A 24697-nucleotide genomic window follows, 5' to 3' on the forward strand; every position below is an offset into this window, starting at 1 on the left:
ATAATAGGTACCATCACAAAAGACTGGATCATAATATTGTACTGTAAATAAACATCAGCTGACTATTTTTGGACTTATGTACTTAGCAACAATATCTGAGTTGTCATGTATAAGTCTGTGCTTTACTCTTGAACTTTGCCTGACTTTAACATAACCAGAACTAAGTACTGCTAACCAATGTACATTTTGGAAAGTAGATGTTTTCTGTGTTCTTGCTTTTGTATGTACATTATATGTTTGTTTCTTTACTGAGGGTGCTTGCAAAATAAGAATTCTATTATCTTTATGCCATATGGCAATAAAATAACTAAAAAGATAAACTGATTTTGTGTGTTATATACAGTGGTGTGAAAAACTATTTGCCCCCTTCCTGATTTCTTATTCTTTTGCATGTTTGTCACACAAAATGTTTCTGATCATCAAACACATTTAACCATTAGTCAAATATAACACAAGTAAACACAAAATGCAGTTTTTAGATGATGGTTTTTATTATTTAGGGAGAAAAAAAATCCAAACCTACATAGCCCTGTGTGAAAAAGTAATTGCCCCCTGAACCTAATAACTGGTTGGGCCACCCTTAGCAGCAATAACTGCAATCAAGCATTTGCGATAACTTGCAATGAGTCTTTTACAGTGCTCTGGAGGAATTTTGGCCCACTCTTCTTCGCAGAATTGTTGTAATTCTGCTTTATTTGAGGGTTTTCTAGCATGAACCGCCTTTTTAAGGTCATGCCATAGCATCTCAATTGGATTGGGGTCAGGACTTTGACTAGGCCACTCCAAAGTCTTCATTTTGTTTTTCTTCAGCCATTCAGAGGTGGATTTGCTGTGTTGTTTTGGGTCATTGTCCTGTTGCAGCACCCAAGATCGCTTCAGCTTGAGTTGACAAACAGATGGCCGGACATTCTCCTTCTGGATTTTTTGGTAGACAGTAGAATTCATGGTTCCATCTATCACAGCAAGCCTTCCAGATCCTGAAGCAGCAAAACAACCCCAGACCATCACACTACCATCACCATATTTTACTGTTGGTATGATGTTCTTTTTCTGAAATGCTGTGTTCCTTTTACACCAGATGTAACAGAACATTTGCCTTCCAAAAAGTTCAACTTTTGTCTCATCAGTCCACAAGGTATTTTCCCAAAAGTCTTGGCAATCATTGAGATGTTTCTTAGCAAAATTGAGACGAGCCCTAATGTTCTATTTGCTTAACAGTGGTTTGCATCTTGGAAATCTGCCATGCAGGCCGTTTTTGCCCAGTCTCTTTCTTATGGTGGAGTCGTGAACACTGACCTTAATTGAGGCAAGTGATGCCTGCAGTTCTTTAGACGTTGTCCTGGGGTCTTTGTGACCTCTCGGATGAGTCGTCTCTGCGCTCTTGGGGTAATTTTGGTCGGCCGGCCACTCCTGGGAAGGTTCACCACTGTTCCATGTTTTTGCCATTTGTGGATAATGGCTCTCACTGTGGTTCGCTGGAGTCCCAAAGCTTTAGAAATGGCTTTATAACCTTTACCAGACTGATAGATCTCAATTACTTCTGTTCTCATTTGTTCATGAATTTCTTTGGATCTTGGCATGATGTCTAGCTTTTGAGGTGCTTTTGGTCTACTTCTCTGTGTCAGGCAGCTCCAATTTAAGTGATTTCTTGATTGAAACAGGCGTGGCATTAATCAGGCCTGGGGGTGGCTATGGAAATTGAACTCAGGTGTGATACACCACAGTTAGGTTATTTTTTTAACAAGGGGGCAATTATTTTTTCACACAGGGCCATGTAGGTTTGGATTTTTTTTCTCCCTAAATAATAAAAACCATCATTTAAAAACTGCATTTTGTGTTTACTTGTGTTATATTTGACTAATGGTTAAATGTGTTTGATGATCAGAAACATTTTGTGTGACAAACATGCAAAAGAATAAGAAATCAGGAAGGGGGCAAATAGTTTTTCACACCACTGTATAATACACACAAGCCAGCGCCATTTATGAAAAGATAAATGGTATTTATTTTCCTTGAGAGACTTACTGTAAAAACATGCTCAGTTAGGCTGATCAGGTCTACATAATCCCATCAAGTTTATTTAGACTGTCCTGGAGAATATGTAGACACTTCCAGGGCAATTGAGAGATGCCTGTGAGTGGTTTCTGCTGACTAGCAGCCTGGTGGCTTGGTAGTCAGTGTAAGCCAGAAAGGTACATAGTCCTGCTCTGTTTGCATAGGTTAGATGCAAATGCCAATTGAGGAACAGCTGAGAGTGAGAGTATTTTAAGCATTATTTTACCTTGATTCATTTTTTACATCGCAAACATTAATATAGATCTAAATACACAAGTCTAAGGAATGGAAGTACGTTTAATAGGGAAATATTGCTCTGTGAACATTTTACATTAGAATTATTCTTTATTTATATTGGCCATAGATTCCTCTGTCTTCCATTCTTTGCTAGCTTTGGCTTTAAAAGGCTGATGTCTTTCAGCTTACTGAGATCATTAGGGCCTGGTGGTTAATGGGCGGTGGCTGCAGAACTGAGAGGTTTCACACAGCTAACTCCCTCCACATTTTCAGTTTCTTTTAATATTGCATTAACATCAGGTGGTCATTAATAGAACTATCCATACTCAAGACCAGCTACAATGGTAACAAAGCTTGACATATATTTTTGGCTTTATCAAGGTGATTCCTTCTACTAGGACTTCTGGTCTTGTGTGCACAACCCAGATTTAATTTCCCACGGCATCTTCTTGGAATGCAAAGAGTAAAAAATAAGGCATTTTATGTTTGTTTTTGATGTTATTTTTTTTTAATCAAGCAAACTGCTTGTATTATCTGGACGATTATTAGGTAATCATAGGCTGTAGGGAAAGAGGCATTCAAACTAAATTAATTTTATTCATTTGCAACCTCTATTTTAAAACCTAAGCCTTATTTGTTTTTTTTCATGATTTGTTGGTTGTGGCATGGCTAAGATGTTTTTTGGTAAGCTTAAGCTGTATTGTAGAACCTCTTCTGGTGAGACAATCTCTGTTAAAAAGTGAAAGGAAACAACAATGTGAATAGGGTGTTGGAATATCAGCATGTCAAAGACCATACTGGAAGAGGAGCTAAAACATCTGTTTGATACTTTCATGACAAAGGTACTGAGGGCTTAAGGAAAAGATGTTTTACAAGGCCAATAGTGATGTGATATGATGGACTACTAAAAGGGCTGTATATATTGTGCTGAGAGAAAGAGAGCTGTTGTTCTGTTGATGGTTCCACACACAGGTACAGACGTTTTATTTTAATAATTTGTCTACAAACTAGATTCACTAGTTAGTCATATGAAAAAGTAACTACACCCCATGAAGCTTTTCCCTTTTTTAACATATGTGGATATACCAAGATTTGGTCTTCATTTAAACAGTATCTTTTGATAAAGGCAATGTTTATGAGGAAAAAATGCAATAATTTATTCATCAAAAATGGAAAGATGTGCACTTTGATTTAGTGGAAACATTAAGTCCACCCTTGGCCCTAATGGCTGGTATTTCCCCCTTTGACAGAAACAACCATAAATAGGCCGTTCTTATAAATGTCTGCTAGACTGATGTCTGGGAAAAAGTTCTTTACACTCCTCCATGCCAAAGTCTTTCAGCTGTGTGATGTGTAAGGTGTGTTTTATGTGTAAAGCTTATTTAAAATCCATCCCTCAGCATCTTGATGGGATTCAGATCCAGGCTTTGACATGGCCATTCCAGGACCCTACATTTCTTTATTTTCAGCCATTTGCTGGTGGCTTTATTGGTATATTAAGTTGAGCTTCAATCTTCTGTCTGATGGTCTCATGTTATCCTCAAGTAGTCTCTGGTACAATGAAGAATTCATAGTGAATTCTGTGATGGTGAGCTGCTTAGGTGCTGATGCAGCAACGCAGCCTGTTGCAAAGGTGTTGAATAATTACTCAACTTGTGATCTCACTGATTCTTTAATTGAAGTTCTGAGTTGAAAGTGCAATCGCCACTGGTTGTCCAATAAGATGTCCAAAATAATTATTAAAATACAAATCCATGGCACTCATATATTCAGGAAGTTGTTTACATCAAGGCTAGAAGATGATGATTATATATACTTGTACACGTGTCTGTGTGATTCCTTTAACAATAAGGGACAGGAAAAAGAAAATATGTATTTAAAACTACTATAATAAATGCCAATCATAACTAAGAACATGACTGAACTAAATGACATAGCGAACAAACTGCAGTAAACACTATTATACTGTAACTGATAACAATGAATAAAATACTATTTTGTACTTAAAACTTTATGCACCTGGCACTGTCATTAAACAAATTTGGAAATATTGATGCTTGTTTAAACAATGTTACAAGAGGCACGATTCATGAACAGTAATACTTAAGCATAAATATTACTGTTTGCAAATAACAGTACATTTAAAACTACAAATACCTGAACAATAAATGAGTCTGAAATAACAAACAGTAAAATTGCTTACATATTAACGATACATACTGTATGAATAGAGATTACTTTTTACACAACAATGAACCTGTGTTATATAGACATAATACCAACATCTTACGGACACAATGATTACATTTCGGAAACACTGTTAGAATGGAATAAACACTATAGGAATCCTGCTGCAAATGAGAAGTAGTTTGAGAAGTCTATCATGACAATTAACTATGAACAACTTACCAAGAGATGCCACAAGACAGTTGTTCCTCTAGAGCTGGTTGATGCAAGAGTATTCTGATGACGGTCAAATGACTATCTTTGCCTTGTGTCTCCAGGGCACATTGTTCTAGAAGTTCTGTGTTCATGGGCAGGCTTCAGTCTTGCTTTGATGTTTATTTCTGGGCAGCAAACTTTTCCTGGCACACCTCCTATGTAGATCTAATTTGTTTAGCCTCTTTCTGAAAATAGACTCATGTACTTTGAGAGCAAAAGTGGCTAAAGCTACCTTTAGCTTCTGTGGTGAAATTCTGGATTTCTTAGAGACATCTTTCAACATCTTGCATTCTTCTTTTAGGCTGCTGGGGTGGCCTTACATGGACAAGTTGACAGTTATTTGAAAGTGTCCTGACTGTACAGGATCACCCAGGAAAGGCCTACAGGGATTGTGCATGGATCAAACTACTGTATACCAATCCAGAATTTCAGTTTGTATTAACAACATTAATTCAGAATACTTTAAACTACCATATTAACAAATATAAGGGCTGTGACGGGTGGCCACAGCAATTACCTGGCAGGGATGCCAGCTGCATGGAAGGACCGAGGAAGAGAGTATAGGAGTGGCTCAGCCCTGTTGGGTTCCGCTGCAGATTACTACAGGGGGCTTTCGCAACACCATGTGTTGATTCCATGTCTGATTAATAAACCACCTGGAACACTCCCAGGGTCTGCTTAAAAGGAGCTACCTCACTCCATTAATGGATCCAGAGTCAGGAGGAAGGGGGATAAAGTTTGCGAAGAAGAGGACTGGAGGAGGATGACAAAGAAAGAAGAAGAAGGACTGTATTTGGTGCTTATGTACTGTGCTGTTGTGGGGAGTGAGGGAGATGCACTCCATGTGTGAAAATAAACCTGCGTTGTGCTGAACATGTGTCACTTCTTGCCTTTGTCGGGGTTGAGGGAGTTGGAGCTCCCCTGGTTTCCATAAGGGGTACTTACTTTTTCACATACAACATTTGCTTTTATGTTTATGTAAATTATTTAGTGGACAACAAAATGTTAATGTGGCATTACGTTTGTTACATAACTTTTATCTATAGATACTGTTTAAATGGAGGGTTTTAACATGATTACATATCATGTCGGATGGCATGTTGGTGCAGCTGTAGCAATGCTGCCTCACAGTAAGCAGATCAGGGTTCAGGGTCCTCCCTGCGTGGCGTTTGCATGTTTTCCCTGGGTCTGTGTGGGTTTCCTCTGGGTGCTCCGGTTTCCTCCCAAAGTCCAAAGACATACAAGTTAGGTGGATTGGCAATTCTGAATAGGCCCTAGTGTGTAGTCTGTTTTTGTGTGTGTGTGTTCACCTTGCGATGGACTGGCACCCTCTCTAGGGTTTGCTCCTGCATTGCACACTATGCTGGCTGGGGTAAGCTCCGCTCCAGCACCCTCTGCAACCCTGTTCAGGACATAGCAGGTTACAAAATGACTAACTGACAAATCTTGTCAATATTATTGGAACTCCTGTGCTTCATTTGGAAAATGCATCACTTTTCCCAGAAAATTGTTGCATTTGCAAATGCTTTGTTATTTGCATGTTTGTTTTGTTTGAACTGGAAAACAAGAAAAAAAAAAAGTTGAGAAAAAAGTGAAATCTGATATGCCACACAGAATTCCAGAAATGGACTGGACAAAATTATTGGCACATTTTCAACATTTTAAAAAATTATTAGATTTCAGTCATGTGATGTTCCTTTAATTTGTATTTTTTAAAAGTAACAGGTGCTCGCAGTATAGAAATCACACTTGCAACCTATTTTAAATGGAAAAAAGTTGGTGTAATTTTTGTGTCTGCGTGTACCACACTAAGCATGGAGAAAAGAAGAGCAAGGAATTGTTTGAATGGTGGATAAAGAAAATCAATCAACTTCCAAATGAATTCAAGCCGACATGCATACATAGGGTATAACAGTGTCAGCTCACACTATCCGTCACCATCTAAAAGAAATGGGATGCTATGGTAGGAGACCCAGAATGACCCAAATAGACATAAAAAGCCAGATAGGAGTTTGCCCAAGCTTACCAGAAGAAATCAACATCTGTCTGGGAGAACATCTGGGACAGATGAGTCCAAAGTTGAGCTTTTAGTAAAGCAAAACATTGCACGGTTGATAGCAAATAAAATGAGACCTTCAAAAAAAAGAACACTGTCTCAATCGTCAAATATGGTGGAGGTTCACAGATATTTTGGGGTTCATTTGTAGTTTCTGGCACTTTGTGTGCATGGGTCTTTCAGCAGGACAATGACCCAACCATACTTTAATAAGCACCCAGAAATTGTTTAAGACAAGTTGTGGAGTTCTGAAGTAACCAGCAATGAGTTCAAATCTAAATCCCTTAGAACACCAGTGGAGAGATCTCAAAACTGTAGTTAGGAGAAGACATCCCTCAAATCTGAGAGACCTGGAGCATTTGGAAAAAGGAGCATGGTCCAAAATTCCAGTTGAGAGGTGTAAGAAACTCTTTCATAGTTATGGAAAGCGAGTGATTACAGTTATTGTTTCCAATGGGTGTGCTATCAAATATTAAGTGGCGGGTTCCGATAATTTTGTCAAAACCACTTGTGGAGTTCTGTGTGGGATGATATCAGATTTTGACTTTTTTCCTTTGCTTTTTTTTGTGTTTTTCTAATACAAACAAAACACATAATCATTTGAATACCAGAGCATTTGTAATTGCAACTATCTAGAAGTGGTCCATTTTCTGAATAAAGTGCTGGGGAGCCAATATTTTTGGCCATGACAGGTATAATTTCTTGTAGTTATAACAATGCTTGCAATCTATTAAAAGAAGGATACTATCAAATTTTGTATAAAAAGGGAATTGTAAAAGACTGATAGAGATATGTGTAATTAAATTAATGTACAAATCCCCCTCCATTCACTTCCTTAAGATGCTTGTTCAAACCCAGTGCACATGGCATGCCTGACATTAGACAGGGTGTCGGGCTTTCACAGCCCACCCTTTCATACAAGTGGTCCTACAAGGCAATGTTGCCGTTTCCAATTCACCATATGGTGTGTACCAGGAACAATATGTTGCTGGTGTAAGTGGAGTTAAATATCCATATCATTTCTGTGTCTAATTTGCATACTTACTGTGTATAACGTGTATCTTAGTATCACCACATTTGTACAGTATATTTGTGTATCACCACATTTGTACAGTATATTTAAATACTTTATCTTAATGGACAGTATACATGATTTTAAGGTCATTGTTCTTGTATTGGTGTTGAAACATACATGGAAGAAATCAAATTGTATGATAATTTAGGTACTTGGCTGATACCAGACTTCAGAATATACTGTACAATACTTAAGGTATAAGTAATAGGATCAGTGTATGATTGTATATGGATGTTTTTGTGTAATCACCTGATTAAAATCAACATAAATTATTGGGACAGATATTTTCATATTTAGTGCTCTTTAACTGTATTTCTAGCATCAAGAGGTTGTGTAGGGTGTACACTGTTAAAAGCAATCATTTCCTTCTCACCATCCATTAACCACAGCATGTTTTATTCATGAACTATCTGTATGTCCATATTTGGATTAATGCATTTGATTAAAAAGCAATCAACCTAATACAAATGTGGTAATAAATAGTGCAAGTGGTGTAAAACTGCATACTGCAAGCTTGTGGTTATTGATTAGAAGTGCATTTCCATTCCATTCACATATTCTTAACAGTACTTTAGTACTATTGTTGGGAATCTTCACCACTGATCTTTTCCCACAACAATATATACTATCCGTCAGTATGTAGTCTTTCAGCAGAAGATTTTTACTTTTCTTCTAATTTTCTCAGCATTCATAATATACTGTTACAGCAGGGTCCCTCCTACCACTGATACTCTATGCCTGGAATCAGTGCTGATGACCACTACAAACCCTTAAAGTATTACACTTACTAATCAATATGAAGGAAGCGAAGATTACTGGAAGAGATAAAAAGTATTAGATAAATTAAAGCAAAATACATCCCACCTCACTAACTGGGCAAGTTACTTAGACTTTCGGTAACCTCATTGGTTTGGCATCATGCCCGCCACCCTCCTATTCTGTAACTCTTCCTATATCTGGCCACACCAACTCACCTCTTGACTGGACTTGAGCAGTTAACAGGAAGCAGTAAATTAACTGCAGCCCAGGGTGGGGTAGTGGTGGCTCTGAGGGTTATTTGTGGTGCCATCCTCTGGATCAGTGGTAGTGTTCAGTAGACTCTGCAGTCCTCTTGTTGTTTAAAGGTGTTTTTGTATCATCATCGCAGGCGACCTTTATTTTCCCTTTAACTTCCCCTGTATCATGCCACGTTTGGACCCTCTCTGATCTAACAACCTTTTGGAAGCAGGCAATCTATCGTAATACACAGTTAATTTCCGAAATATTGAGACAGTAATGCCAAACTTTTTCATTTGTCTTATACCCACTAAAATGTGTTATAGATGAAAAGATTAATACGAGGAACATAAAAAGGTTATTATTTAGTTTGTAGGAATATCTGCGCATGAGGTTTAATGTTTTTGAATAATGCTTAGTTATGAGTTCATTTGATCGTTTTATTTTTTTGTGGTGCACTGATAAATTTGGTACTAATGTCTCCTTACGTCGAAAAACACTAATAATCCTGTTGGTCATTTTTCAACAGAAGACGCGTAAGTGGTGAAGACCGGAAGCGCGGGCAGTAGCGTCTCGTTTCCATGGTAACAGCAGCGTTTCTCTTTACACTGGCAGGATGTCCGAGCAGCGAGAAGATCCTGAGCCTGATTACGAGAAAAACTTTACCATTTTCTTCGATTCTTCTGAACAGGATGTGTCATGCGCTAAAATCTTCTGGAATTCGGCAATTCTACACCCTACTCTGGAGTCGCGGCTGGTTTCGGGAGACATTCGGCAAAGGTTGAAAGTGGCAGATGGAATTCAGCCAAGTGAGTACAAGATCGTGGTTTGTTTTGTTAGGTAACGTTCATCACTGTGACACATAATGCCAGCATTACCGGTAATGATAAACCTAAGCAGCATAAACTTACAAAATACAAATGAAATAACAGCGACAGACAACGTGTGGTTTGTATGTTTCTCTGTGAAGACACTCCTGCTGAGCTACACGATGCGAATTTAGCTCTTGTCGGCATCTTTGGAATATAATCCCCATGCGTTTATTATAGTCTCATGTTTAAAATGCTGTTTCTTTGTAAGGGCTGTCAACATTTTTTGACCTACAACCAACAGACAAAGGACGTCATTTTTAAAACAAAGGTCTGTGTGAAATTCGATCTGTTTCATATACACTGTCACATTTCTTAAAAGTTTTTTATATTTGTCCTGCATTGTAAAGACTACACTTTAAGTTAATTACTGATGTCTAACTAGGTTTATGAATGTGCCCTGTGACTGGCTGGCATCCCATCTGGGTACGAATGCTGATTTACGACGGATGCTCTCAAGACTACCACAATCCCCCGCACCCATGCGCATGATTAAGCGATTAAGATCATAGCTAAACGGACATATGTGCGCAGAGGACGTGAATACTGAAAAAGACAAATCAATTTTGAGCAACACTTGTATTTTTTGAGATGGGGTGATTCGGAATGAACCCTAAGGCAAAAACAAGCTCTTTAAATAAAAAGAAAATGTATCCTAATAGCAAGGACAGGCGCCGAGTTGACTTGCAAGTATGAATTTCTTTTTACATGTACACACGACAATGAAATTGACCTGGTATTATTGTGAAAAAAAAATACATGCCCGTTTCACAGTACACACTTCTGTGTGGAGCAGCACTGGCCGCAAGGGGTCACTGCTACCCGTTGTTCAGGAAGTTTGGGCTCGTGTTTTGGTTAACTTTAACAGGAGATCTGTATGAAGGATTATCCGCGCAAAACCTACAATATTTGTAGGCACTGTTTATGAAAATGCATTTAGAAGTGAAGTCTTCCCTTCATTGGATTAAAACCATGAATGCTATTTCTTTGTATTTTCCAGCTGAATGTGGTTTTGCGAATAGTTGTTCAATCTCTCGTTAATAAATTGTATGGCTTGTTGCATAATCAAATTTTTGATATAGCGCAGGAGTCCTCAATCATGGTCCTTATAGGGCCGCAGTGGCTGCAACTAGCTTCTTAATTAGACGACAGTCCTTGCTGCTAATGAAACTTAGAATACAGTATATACTATTTTGTTTGTTAATACTTTCATTCATCCAAGAGAAAACTTAAATGCACCGTAGAGTTTCCTTTACTGAGAGCATTATCCATGTATTTTGTGGAGTAGAACAGATTTAGACACAACGGTCCTTCCAATTCCCATCTCATTTGTTTCTAAACATTTTTTTTAACACAGATACTTAATGGTTTATATGTACAGGTTTGAAAGGAAGCAGGTTAGCTGGAGAGCTGCTGGTTTATTGGTTATCTGCATTTCTTTTACACTAATGTCTGGTTAAGAAAACAGACAACAATTAAATCTTAAATGCAGCTGATAGAAAACTAAATTTGGCAATTAAGTGTTCTGAATTGTATGTACTGTAACAGACAAATTTAGCCTTAAAAAGTATTGCTTTAGTGTGGTTCTCGTTAAGAAATTGGTTGAAGTGAAAACCTGCAGCCATGGTGGACCTCCAGAACTGTAATTGAAGATCCCCAATCTACAATGTAACTAAAATTTGTCTTTGATGAATGAAAGCACTAACAGGATATAATAATTATATACTAAGATTCATTATAAGCAAGGACTGAGTTCTAATTAGGAAACTGGCTGTAATTAAAACCTGTAGCCATTGCAGCCCTTCAGGACCGTGATTGAGGACCCCAATATAGCATGCAACATATCACGGGATAAACTACCAGTTTTTGTGTTATTCCTCATATTGAACTCCCATTTATGGTGAAACTTTTGAAACTCGGCTGTTCTGGAGTAATTTGCTGTTTTATAACTCATCATTTTAACTCCTCAATTAAACTGTTGATGCTCCAGGAATTCTTTATTTTAAATTTCATGAACAAAAATGTTAATACAAAAATTCTGTGAAAGTGGACATAGTTGCTTCACAGTGATGATTTTTGTATTGGTGTCTAACACTCTTAAAAATGATGGTTCTTTAATGACACTTTGATTACTGGGTAGTAAGGTTCCTTGTAGAACTATTCCTTGCCCAAACACCATTTCATTCTGGGACAGGTTCTTTGCATATGAGGTTGGCTCTTTGTATTTTGAAATACTTCCTAATATGCAGAAAAAAATGGAACTATTTAATATATGGTAGGCAACCAAGCAGGATACTAATAGGTTAAAAAATCTGAACTTGGTCTGAGTTATTGTTTGCAGGAAGAATCAGTTTAAAATCACAACCCGGTGGTATTTCTCAAATCTGTTGCCATCTGTTCAAGATTATTTACTGTATAGAGCCTGTATAAATTAAAAGTTCTTTCTGGAACCTTCATGTTAATGGGTCTTTTGGGAACCAAAAATGTTTCCTCTATGACATCACTCTGATTAACCAATCTGGCATCTTTATTTTTAGGAGTGCATCAAATCATTGTACCTTCATTTCCATTGAATCACTGACATTGAATGTAGTCCTCATTGTTTAAGTAGGGCCAAACAATATGAAAAATTCACTGCCATTGACTAAACTGTTTTGGCGTTGTTTTGATTTTGTAACTCCCAACCTAACTCCCACCTTACAATCCAGTTTCTTAATGGAACTTTTGAACAACTTTATCTGAGTTGTGTCACGCCCTTTGACTCAGATGTTACATTGACTCAGTTATGCATTGACCCCCTCCATTACAACCACCCTTTCTAATGAACTGTTTGAAATGCCATGTGGCTTGGATTTTAAGTTAATTCAGTTTTATTATACATGTTTTTATTAAACATAATTTCATTAAGTTTGCCATTTTGGAATAATAAGCAATTAACATCTGTTACAATTACAATCAGTAACATTATATAACAGCAAATGGGCAGATTAACATATATAACTGCAGTAGTGGCAATCTTTGAATGTACAGACATGGACAGATTTGTTGGTGCCCTTAGCTCATTAAAAAAGTGCTGCATGCGCCCTAAAAAGTGATTGAATGAAAAGCAATTGTCCCATGTATACCTACATACCTTTGATATATCATTGAGTAAAGCAAAATAAGTGTGAAAAGAGGTAAAGTATTGTTTATTCTACAAAGATATTCTAAAATGACCAGGACACATTTGTTGTTACTTAAATGGAGAAAAGTAGTCACTCTGTTGTTTGGTATCATTTTGTGTCCCACACTGAACATGGACAGCGAAAGCAAAATGAAAGAGTTGTTTGATGAGATCAAGAAGAAAATTATAGACAAACATGTTAAAGGCAAACTCTATAAGACCATCTCCAAGAAGATTGATGGTCCTGTGACAACAATTGCAAATATTATTAAGAAGTTTAAGGTCTATTGGACTGCACCCAATCTCGAAGAATCAAATCGAAGAAGGATAGCAAGAATGTCAGACAAACTGCCAAGGACAACTTCCAAAGGCATACAAGCTGAACTCCAAGGTCAATGTCAGTTTCTGATTGCACCACCTGGCACTTTTTGAGTGAAAGTGGGGTCAATATAAGAAGGCCCAGGAGGACACCACCATTGAAAGAAAAACGTAAAAAAGCTAAACTGGAATTTGCTAAAATGCATATTGACAAGCCACAAAATTTTCTTGGAGACGTACTTTGGTCAGATGAGACAAAACTGGAGTTTTTTGGCAAGTCACATCAGTTCTATGTACACAGACGAAAAAATCTGGAGCTGAGGATCAGTAGGCATTGCATCCTAGGAGCCAAGTTACCCGAAATATTCTCTAACATTTCAGTAATTGTTTACTGCTCTTATGCTGACTATTATGATCATACAAAAGGTCATTATCATAGCAATTGGCAAGTAGAATTTATAATTAATTGCAGAATTTCAGTATTTGAGGGTGCCTCTAGAATTCCTCTTTCTGTTGCACGAGTTGGGTCAAAAACTAATCAGCACATCATCATCTCATAACAGGCTTAAGTTTTGAGTTTGGTATTTTTCCGTCTAGCCGTTTTAGCTGTAGACCTTCAAACAGACACACATACATAGACAGATACACATCCATCATTGAGATATCAATGTTTTTTGGTATCAGGGGACCCTAAAATGTCAAGATCCGTTGAAAACCAGAGATCGAAATTTATAACGATTCTGAAACTTTAACTGCTCCTCCGTAGACGATAGGTTATGAGGAGGGAGGGAGGGAGCAAAGTAAAAATGAAGTTTTCAAAAAAAAGAACGCCATACCTACTGTGAGACTTGGAGGAGCCTTGGTTATGTTTTTGGGCTGCTTTGCCGTATCTGACGTGGGGTGCCTTGAGTCTGTTTTGAGGGACTAACTGGCATCACTGCTGGGATGGATTCTGCTCCCTTGCCTGGGCAGAACACCAAAGGAAAAGAAGATCAGCTGGGGAGTGGTGATATTTCTTTTCTGCACCAAGACATGATATAGAACGATGCTGCAGCAGAAGCTACACTGGTTTTGGTGTCCCAGCAACCATGTAGGGACACTCTGGTTGTGTTTTGATACCTGGAACATCAGGACAGTGGGTGACTGCTTACTATGGGCAGAGTGACCCTCCAAACACTGGGTGGCAGCATCACATCTGGTGAGCCCAAGTATGAATGCCCATAGGGCAAAATTGGAGTTGTGGTCCCAAGGGCCTGCACTGCGGGGTTCTGAGGGGGCCACCAGGGAGAACTGTTGGATACTGATGGCACAAAGACTGTTGGGACTTGCCTAGCATGGAAGTGCTTCACAGGGACAATAGTTTAAGCCCAGAAGTACTCTGTGGTACAAAATTAAAGGAGAGCGTTTCACTTGGCCCAGGGGGTTGGAGTTGAGAGGAGGTGAACAAGGCTTGTTGAGAAGAGTGGAAGGAAGAGGAAAATACATAGGGAAGAGAAACTGTGGACTGTTCTACTACACTGTATATTGTGAACAGAAGCATGTCGAGAGATATTTCCTTATTAATAAATTATTATTTGAACCTGGAACCTGGTGTTGTGCAATTCTGCCTGAGGTGTGGGGTGCTGCTATACCCCCTACCAGCCACACTATGCAGGGAACAGTAGCCAAGTTTCCATCCAGTTTTTTGCGACGTTTTGTTATTGACAAGCAGAATATATGTAAAAAATTGTGCGAAATTTGCTGTCTCCAGCCCGTTTCCATCCAATTGGCTTTTTATCGATAAAATGGTGTGCATGATGACGTCATCCCCTCCAAAACGATCTGTTGCATAAGTTTTGTTGTATCACGAAAAAAAATCTGCCCTTGAGCCATTTCCATACATAATTTTGTGTATGTTGCAAATGATCTACCTTTTGTTTTCCACGTTACACCCCCTCCACTAAACAAAGAAATGGAGAGATTATTCAGACAGTTTTTTGAAATTTGCCAGCTTATTGTGATTTCAGTTTCACAAATAATTGGAATTGTACATAATATCCGAAGACAACAGCAGAATGAAGCAGTTGCTTGTCTGATAGCCCTAGAGCTCGAAGAAAGTACCCCAGTGCGACGAAACCCACGGGTATGGGAGAGACGACGGAATAAGACCTTCTGGGAGGAGGTGGTGGGGAGACACTTCACAGAAAATCTCTGGCTGCAACATTTTAGAATGACACGGCCGATGTGTGAGATGTTGTGTGGATTCATCAGTTCTGATGTTGCGAGCATAACAGGTTGTCACCGACTGCGCCGAGTATAGAGTAGTTGGAGAAACTTTCGAGGTTAGTAAAACTACTGTCCATCGATGTGTATATGCTGTGTGCACCGCTATTAAAGAAAAATTAATGCGGCGTTATATCAGACATCCGACTGTAGTGGAGGCCAATGAAATTGCATACCGCAATTCCTTGGTGCATCTTGTGCCACAGATTTACGGTGCGCTGGATGGCACGCATTTGCCTATTCTTCCCCCAACAGAAGGCTACCGTGATTACATTAATCGCAAAGGGTGGCCATCTATTGTTCTCCAGGCCCCTGTTGATGACAGGTGCATGAAACGAGACATTTGCGTTGGCATTCCTGGAAGTGCCCATGATGCAGCTGTGTTTGCAGCATCGGATCTGTACAGGTGAGCCTACCTTTCAACATTCCTTCTCAGTGTGATAACAACTGAATTAGTACTGTAACCTGCTTCCCTTAAGGTTTTTAATTAAAACTGAAATTTGAATTAATACAAAATAACGACGTTTAATCAAAAAAAACTAAAGTTGATATTAATGAGAGAATTTCTCATATATGCTAAAACATCTTCCATTTAATAATAAGAAAAAAATGTTTAGATAATGAAACACACGGTTTATTAAATATTTTGACTGGCACAGTAAATTACCTTTGCGGTTTTTGTATTATTTAGACATCCTGAGAGACACCCCCAGGCTACAGTTGATGTGGAGGGAGTTCAGGTACCACTTTTAGTAGCAGGAGACCCAGCCTATCCGCTACTGCATTGGTTCATCACGAGAAATAACAAGTCTCTTCATCAGACCATGCGAACCGCTCCGCTATTCTTGTTTTGATTGCACGTGATGAAAATGTATCATGTGACACATTTATTTGTGTTAAAGCCCTTTTTTCCGACAAAAAGTGTTTCCAATGTAGTTTTTGCGACATCTGAAGTATCGATATGGAATTTATGCGCTAAAGTTAAACAGAAAAATATTATGTCGACATGTACATTTTATCGATAATTAGCATTTCCATCAGCTAAAATTTGAAGCGCTAAATATTTTTTCACAAAAAGTCCTTGGATGGAAACCTGGTTATTGACATCTCAAGACTATCAAGACATTTTGGAGTGAAATTTACTGGCCAGTTTCAGAAAGCTCTGTCTTAGCCGTTGGTCATTGGTCCTCCAACAAGATAATAACCCAAAACACACGCTAAAAGCACCCAAGATGGCAAAGAACAAAACATTTCACTAGTCTAAAGTGGCCTTCTATGAGATCTGATTTGAATCCAATCGAACAGCAATGGAAAGAACTGAAATGTACACTCTGGAGAAGGCACCTTTCAAACCTGACAAAGGTGGACCAAATTGCTCAAGAAGAGTAGACCAAACTACCTGTTGACTGGTGTAGAAGTCTCATTGAGAGCTTCAGGAATTGCTTCTTTCAAGAAAATATTATGTTAAGGGTATCATCATTTTTGTCCATGCAATTTTCATTTGTGTTAGTATGTGGAATATTGTATTGAATCAAAACTCTAAGGCAAAGTCTATTTTTGTTAAATACGGAATAAACAATGATGGGTGACAATTACTTTTGACAGTTTCAATTTATTTGAGAGACAATTGTAGGTTCTTCTTTTCTCATACAGGGGTATCAATAAATTTGTCCATGTCTGAGTAAAGTATTTATAATTGAATTTTGAATAGAATTTACAAAACTATTTGTGAGTTTTACTTGACTTATGTTTTGAACATGCCTGATGTGGGCATTTCCAGTCTCTTAATCCATGCAAATCCATCCTTAATTATGCCTAATCATTTTTGGGAAAAAAAATCACACCTTTAGATATAATTCAAACTACATACTGTTATGTGTTGTTCAAATAAGATGCAAAGTTGTGCAACTTACTCGCTAAAACAGAAGTTAGAAGCTTAAGTACTGATTTTGTTGATGGCTCGTGAATATCGGACAAATTCATGACCCTGGCCCATCCAAGAAATTTGGCAGCAGAGTTTAGAGTGTAGATTTTAAAACACACTCAATAGTGGTGTTGGTAGCAAACCTGTTGCTAGAGCTCAAATAGCTATCTACTGAGTTTTCACTTGTCTTTGAGGCATCACCAAAAGTTTCAGTGCCAACATTTGATTCTGAAAATTGTTGTAGTTTGTTAATTTCTGTTTGCTTAAAAAAACTTAAAGGGTTGCTTATGGAAACATCATTCATGCTTATCTTGCCTTATTCAAATTTCTCTTGAACATGAAATAATTAGTAACATGAGCTGAGTGACATATTTTTTAAACCTTTTTAGGTAGACATATACAGTAAAATCACCAACCATACCTTTTCAATATACTTTTCAAGAGTTAATTTATCTATATACAAGGTTATTTAAAAGTGGCAGTTTTGTTGTGTGGGTTTATAATTAATTGATATTTTAATTAAGGAAGATCTATATTAAGATATTGATCAGTCAGTCATTGTCCAAACCATTATATCCTAACTCTGGGTCACGGGGGTCTGCTGGAGCCAATCCCAGCCAGCACAGGGTGCAAGGCAGGAACAAACCCCAGGCAGGGCACCAACCCGCCACAGGGCACACACACACACACACCAAGCACACACTAGGGACAATTTGGGACCATCAGTGCACCTAACCTGCATGTGTTTGGACTGTGGGAGGAAACCAGAGCACCTGGAGGAAACCCACACAGACACGGGGAGAAATGCAAACTCCATGCAGGAAGGGCCCGGGAAGCAAACCCAGGTCTCCTTACTGCAAGGCAGCAGCACTACCACTATGCCACCGTGCCACCCGTATTAAAATATGAAATTTGCAAAACAAAGCAACAATTAAAAATCTGGGCCCAATAACAGCCTGGATTACAATCAATATTTGTTAAAGGAAAAAAAAACGTCATTTCAGATTAGCCTGTACCAATCAAGATAAATGTTTAGGACCTGAAACAAACAAACATTTCTCAAAAAACATAGAAGTGTAGTTGATAAAGAAGTTCTAGAAGCAGGAGTGGGAAAATGTTCCTTCACAACACTCTTGGGGGCTATAAAAAAAAACTGCAGAAAATATCTAGTTACAGCAATTGCTGCTAAAGGTGGTGTAATCACTCTATGAGATCAATGGATTTTTTTGGGGGGTTGTATTACTTTTTCACATAGAACATTGAATTTTACCTAGCTTTCTTTATTAAATTAATTTGTCATATATATATATATATATATATATATATATATATATATATATATATATATATACTGCTCAAAAGAATTAAAGGAACACTTTTAATCAGAGTATAGCATAAAGTCAATGAAACTTATGGGATATTAATCTGGTCAGTTCAGTAGCAGAGGGGGTTGTTAATCAGTTTCAGCTGCTGTGGTGTTAATGAAATTAACAACAGATGCACTAGAGGGGCAACAATGAGATGAGCCCCAAAACAGGAATGGTTTAACAGGTGGAGGCCACTGACATTTTTCCCTCCTTATCCTTTCTGACTGTTTCTTCACTAGTTTTGCATTTGGCTACAGTCAGTGTCACTACTGGTAGCACGAGGTGATACCTGGACCCTACAGAGGTTGCACAGGTAGTCCAACTTCTCCAGGATGGCACATCAATACGTGTCATTGCCAGAAGGTTTGCTGTGTCTCCCTGCACAGTCTCAAGGGCATGGAGGAGATTCTAGGAGACAAGCAGTTACTCAAGGAGAGCTGGAGAGGGCCATAGAAGGTCCATAACCCATCAGCAGGACCAGTATCTGCTCCTTTGGGCAAGGAGGAACAGGATGAGCACTGCCAGAGCCCTACAAAATGACCTCCAGCAGGCCACTGGTGTGAATGTCTCTGACCAAACAATCAGAAACAGACTTCATGAGGGTTGCCTGAGGGCCCAAATGTCTACTGCCCTGTGCTCACTGCACAGGGCCGGGGAGCTCAATTGGCATTTGCCATAGAATACCAGAATTGGCAGGTCCACCACTGGCGTCCTGTGCTTTTCACAGATGAGAGCAGGTTCACCCTGAGTATATGTGAAAGACGTGAAAGGGTCAGGAGAAGCCGTGGAGAATATTATGCTGCTTGTAACATCGTTTAGCATGATTGGTTTGGTGGTGGGTCAGTGATGATCTTGGAGGCATATCCATGGAGCGACTCACAGACCTCTACAGGCTAGACAACGGCATCTTGACTGCCATTAGGTATCAGGATGAAATCCTTGGACCCATTGTCAGACCCTATGGTGGTGCAGTAGGTCCTGGTTTCCTCCTAATGCACGACAATGCCCGGCCTCATGTGGCAAGAGTATGCAGGCAGTACCTGGAGGATGAAGGAATTGAAACAATTGAATGGCCTTCACGATCCCCTGACTTAAACCCAATAGAACATCTGTGGGACATTATGTTTCGGTCCATTAGGCGCCAGGTTGCTCCTCAGACTGTACAACAGCTCAGGGATGCCCTCATACAGATCTGGGAGGAAATGCCACAAGACCCCATCCGTCGTCTCATTAGGAGCATGCCCCGACGTTGTCAAGCATGCATACAAGCTCGTGGGGCCACACAAGATACTGAAAAGCATTTTGAGTAGTAGAAATTAAGTTTTTGAAAAATGGACTAGCCTGCCACATCTTCATTTCACTCTGATTTTAGGGTGTCTACACAATTAAGCCCTCTGTAGGCAGAAAACTTTTATTTCCATTAAAAGACTTGGCATCCTTTTGTTCCTAAGACATTGCCCGTCGTTATTTGTATAGATATCCAACTTCATATTGAGATCTGATGTATCTAATGTGTTTCTTTAAAGTGTTCCTTTAATTTTTGTGAGCAGTGTATATATATATATATATATATATATATATATATATATATATATATATATAGTAGAAAAGGCTATATAGGCCTGACCCGGCACTGAAAGACACGGAGGCACGTATAAAAAGTACAATTACTTTTATTTTTTCTTCAGCTGTGTGACACATCTTCCCCGTGCCACACAGCCCAAACACAGTCCCAAAGCACAAACCCGGAAGCGTTCAAGGTGATTAACCACCTGGTCCTAATTGCACTTCCGGGTGGGGCTGCAGGCTCGTCCAGCCAGGCTGTGGGAAGCAGGCAGCTCCCCCTAGCGGCCACGCCGGGCCCCAACCAAGCTGTGGAGGACTCCATCTCCCATGGAGCCCTGCGGGTGGTTGGGAAAAAGCAGCCTCCCTGGCCAATGTTCATTTCCCACTCTCCCACGTGGCTCCATGGGACATGGAGTCCTCTACAGCCTGGTTGGAAGAGGGGGTGGCCACTAGGGGGCGCTGCCACGACTCAAGAGCCTGGCTGGACGAATCTTCAGCCCCATCCGGAGGTGCAATTAGGACCAGGTGGTCAAACACCTGGAACACTTCCGGGTGGGATATAAAACGAGCCAGCCTCCACCACTGAATGGCCAGAATCGGGAGGAAGAGGACGAGGTTGCCTGGGAGGAGTGGTGGTGCCAGAAAGGGTTGTTTAAAGTCTGTGTTTTGTGCTTGTGGGACTGTGTTGGGCCTGTGGGACACGGGGAAGACGTGCCCCACGGCTGAAGAGAAAAATAAAAGCTTATTTGTTTTACACATGCCTCTGCCTAAGTCTGTGCCGGGTCGGGTGCTATATAGCGCCTTTTACAACTGGCGTAGCCGGCAGGATCCCAGTCCGTCCATTTGGGCCGGAACCTGCAATAAAATTTGTGAAAAGACCCGGCTTAGCGAAGCGCAACAGCGCGAGGCACGTGCTCGACTCAACTGCACAGAGAGCGCGCTCCCGCTGCAGCCGCAGACATGCACAGGAGGGCTGCACTGCAGAGGGGCGGAAACGTCACTGGCCCTCCTCTGAGGGGGCGAAGGGGCAGGTGTTTCCTGCCTGCTTCCGCTCTCGCAAGGGTCGAACTGGAGGGGGTCGGATATGCTTTAACTGTGGCCGCGGTGGCCATGTCTGGCGGTGTTGTCCAGAGAGGACGTCCAAGTGGCAGGGATGTCGGGGCAGCACCCCCAGACCTGTTCGTTATGTTTTCACAGGGCACAGCCGCGGAACCAGGGATGCTGACCCCCTGTCCTGGAGAAGACTGGCCCTCGCGGGGCAGGCCGATGAGCCTCACAAGCCTCATCTGAGGAAGGGGCATTGTGACGGACAGCTGGGTCCCATGCCTGGTCGGGACGCCCCTGCTGCATATGTTCCGGGGCAGCCATCAGGGACAGCTCAATACCTTCCCCGGGACGCTAGGTGGCAGCCTCCCTGGCCAATGTTCATTTCCCACTTTCCCACGTGGCTCCATGGGACATGGAGTCCTCTACAGCCTTGTTGGAAGAGGGGGAGGCCGCTACGGGGTGCTGCCACGACTCAAGAGCCTGGCTGGACGAATCTTCAGCCCCACCCAGAGGTGCAATTAGGACCAGGTGGTCAAACACCTGGAACACTTCCGGGTGGGGTATAAAACGAGCCAGCCTCCACCACTGAATGGCCAGAATTGGGAGGAAGAGGACGAGGTTGCCTGGGAGGAGTGGTGGTGCTAGAAAGGGTTGTTTAAAGTCTGTGTTTTGTGCTTGTGGGACTGTGTTGGGCCTGTGGGACACGGGGAAAACGTGCCCCACGGCTGAAGAGAAAAATAAAAGCTTATTTGTTTTACACGTGCCTCTGCGTAAGTCTGTGCCGGGTCGGGCGCTATATAGCCTTTTACTATATATATATATATATATATATATATATATATATATATATATATATATATATATATATAGTGTTATTTGTATAACAAAGGTCCCTTCATATTATATTAGTTGAAGATCTGATAATATTCACTGTGAAAAATATACAGAAAGTCAGGCAAGGGGAAATCATTGTGCAAGAATAACTGCTTTCTCTTTTTCTCTCCTTCTCCTTTCCAGATAGTTATGCAGCCTGTGAATCTCTTGCTGTTGATCTCAGTAAGTGAAGTAATCCATGGAACTAGAGGAACATTAGAGGACTTCTAAATCTGATGGGTGAAAGTGACTTTCTAATACCACAGGGGTCATTATCATCATCATCATCATCATCTCTGCATGCCTACTGCTGAACAGGATATGAATACTAAGATAATAACAGTGATCATGTTGACAGCAGTCTGATGTATTCATAGTGCTGTAGCAGAACAGATTTATTTTCCAAGGGATTTAAAACATTTTGAGTCCCTGTGGTGTTTTATCCTACCTTCTTAAACACTGTATGAATTTTGTCATATAATATTATTATGGCTGAAGAGTTTAGCAGACTACTTGATTCATATAACATAATCAATCATCTGTTGAAAGTTGTGTAAACATATATTGAGTAATTGGTAATGGCCAATAGAATGGGCTAACAATAAATCATAAACTGACTATTAAAAATAATGACAATAGAATGGTGCTTAGTGGTCAGGACTGCTGCCACACTGAATAGATTTTAAATGTTCTCCCAGCACTACACTTTCCTCTGTTCCTTGAACCATTCAAATGTTTTATTTAAGAATTAATGCATTTAATGTAATATTAATATATTGTATGGTAGCCCATCCACCCATTTTCTGAATCCATCTTTTTTAATATCATGGTCATGAATTTAGTAGAGTATGGGATGGAGGTAGGGGTATTCATTTTTTTTTTCTTAATGAATTCTGTAACTGTCACACTACTAATTATCCTTTGCCTTTCTTTATTGTGTTTCATAGGGCTGACTATTAAAGACAATTCATTCATCCATGCACTCACTTGACTTGAGGATTTTGGATGCCAGTCCAGAATAGAGCTCACTTTCCATACACCCATGCTGTCTTTTATGGGGCAATTTAGAGTTGTCTTTAGGAAGAATAGCAGGGAAATTTTAAGCTTTTAAGATTTCAGCCAAGTGTACTGGACCTGTGAGGTAGTAGCACTGATCACATTGCCACCATAATCTATAAAGTAAAAATTTAATGCTCTTTAGAATGACTTTCTAGTTTGCCGGCACTGTGTCACTTTTATTTGACAAAGCCTTTTTCATAAACTGATGTTTAGTTTTTGTCCCAGGCCTTTCCTCTACTGACTGCACTCCTGTTTAAAATGATCTAGCACTATTTAGCAGCCCCTCCACAAATGTACTGCAGCCAAGTTCAATGCCTACCTTTCCTATTTTGGTGTTCCTTTTTTCTTTTTTACATTTTTAATCAAACCTCTATATTGTTTATTTATTAATGAACAGATATAAGGGATGAAAAAGCCATAAGTAGTGCCAAATAGTTTATCCTTGAGTCATAAGTTCAGTTGTGGGCTTACACGCCGGCTTTCCGGAGTTTTCATGTTCATCTTACGTTTGCATGTTTTCTACCACATCCAATGGCATGCTTTTAGGCTGATTGAAGATGCCAAAAGTGCCTATGTATGCATGTCCATGAATCAGTCTGTGAGTCAATCAATCTTTATTTTTTACAACTCCCTTCATTAGGAGGACTCTCACAAAGAGCTGCATAAAGCTGCATATTGCATACAAGTGGCATTTTTGCTTTCAATTTAAAAGAAGATGCTCTATAAAATTCTGAAAACACTAGAACTTTTAGTGAGTAATTGCTATTAAATAGAACCAAGGCCTTTGTTAAAGTGTTCTATCTAGCAGTAAGTGACAAATATTCATTGGTGCTTTGTAAAACTTATTAAAAGGAAACAAAGAACCTTAAAAATAATTAAGCATGAAGTAACCTCTCTTGGAAAACTCATCAAATATTGATCCATTGTTCCTAGAAAATGAAGAGTTTATGAGGAATGTATTTCTGAAGCAGAAGATCGATGAAAGGTTGATGTACATGGAGAAGGTAAGAAGAACCTAGAGGAGTAGATGTAATGCTTTAGTGTTGGGTAGTGCAAGGATAATCATTTGGGAGCAGCTACAATATGAAATACACTACATACATTAAAAATGTATTACTCCTCCATCGTGAGGAAACCTAAGATATTAAATTTACACTGCCTAATAGCAAAAGGCCGAAGCTGATTTCTCAATTTACTTCACTTACCAGCTTTAGTATTGGCTGCTTATCTGATGAGCTTCCTTGTAAGGGAGTGATGCCAAAGGAATTTCATCAGTAGGGTGGATCTGAATCCAGTTGGTGATCTCAAATGATGTTTGTGTTATTTATTCATCCATTTCTTGAACCCACTTTGTCCCAGCATAGAATCATGGGGAGCCTGACAACAAT

The 24697-nt window shown here is 39.7% G+C and overlaps 1 protein-coding gene across 1 annotated transcript in view; it reads left to right on the forward strand.

The window, feature by feature from the left end:
• The window catches only part of hoatz (HOATZ cilia and flagella associated protein), a 97558-nt gene that overhangs the window by 25807 nt on the left and 47054 nt on the right, over positions 1–24697 (forward strand). The window contains exons 2-4 of the mRNA XM_039763950.1: positions 9477–9670; positions 22395–22433; positions 24243–24313. Coding sequence (XP_039619884.1) covers positions 9478–9670; positions 22395–22433; positions 24243–24313 — 303 coding nt within the window. The 5' untranslated portion in view covers position 9477. The remainder of the gene's footprint in view (positions 1–9476; positions 9671–22394; positions 22434–24242; positions 24314–24697) is intronic.

The sequence above is a fragment of the Polypterus senegalus genome, chromosome 9, assembly GCF_016835505.1.
Source record: "Polypterus senegalus isolate Bchr_013 chromosome 9, ASM1683550v1, whole genome shotgun sequence".
Lineage (NCBI taxonomy): Eukaryota > Metazoa > Chordata > Cladistia > Polypteriformes > Polypteridae > Polypterus > Polypterus senegalus.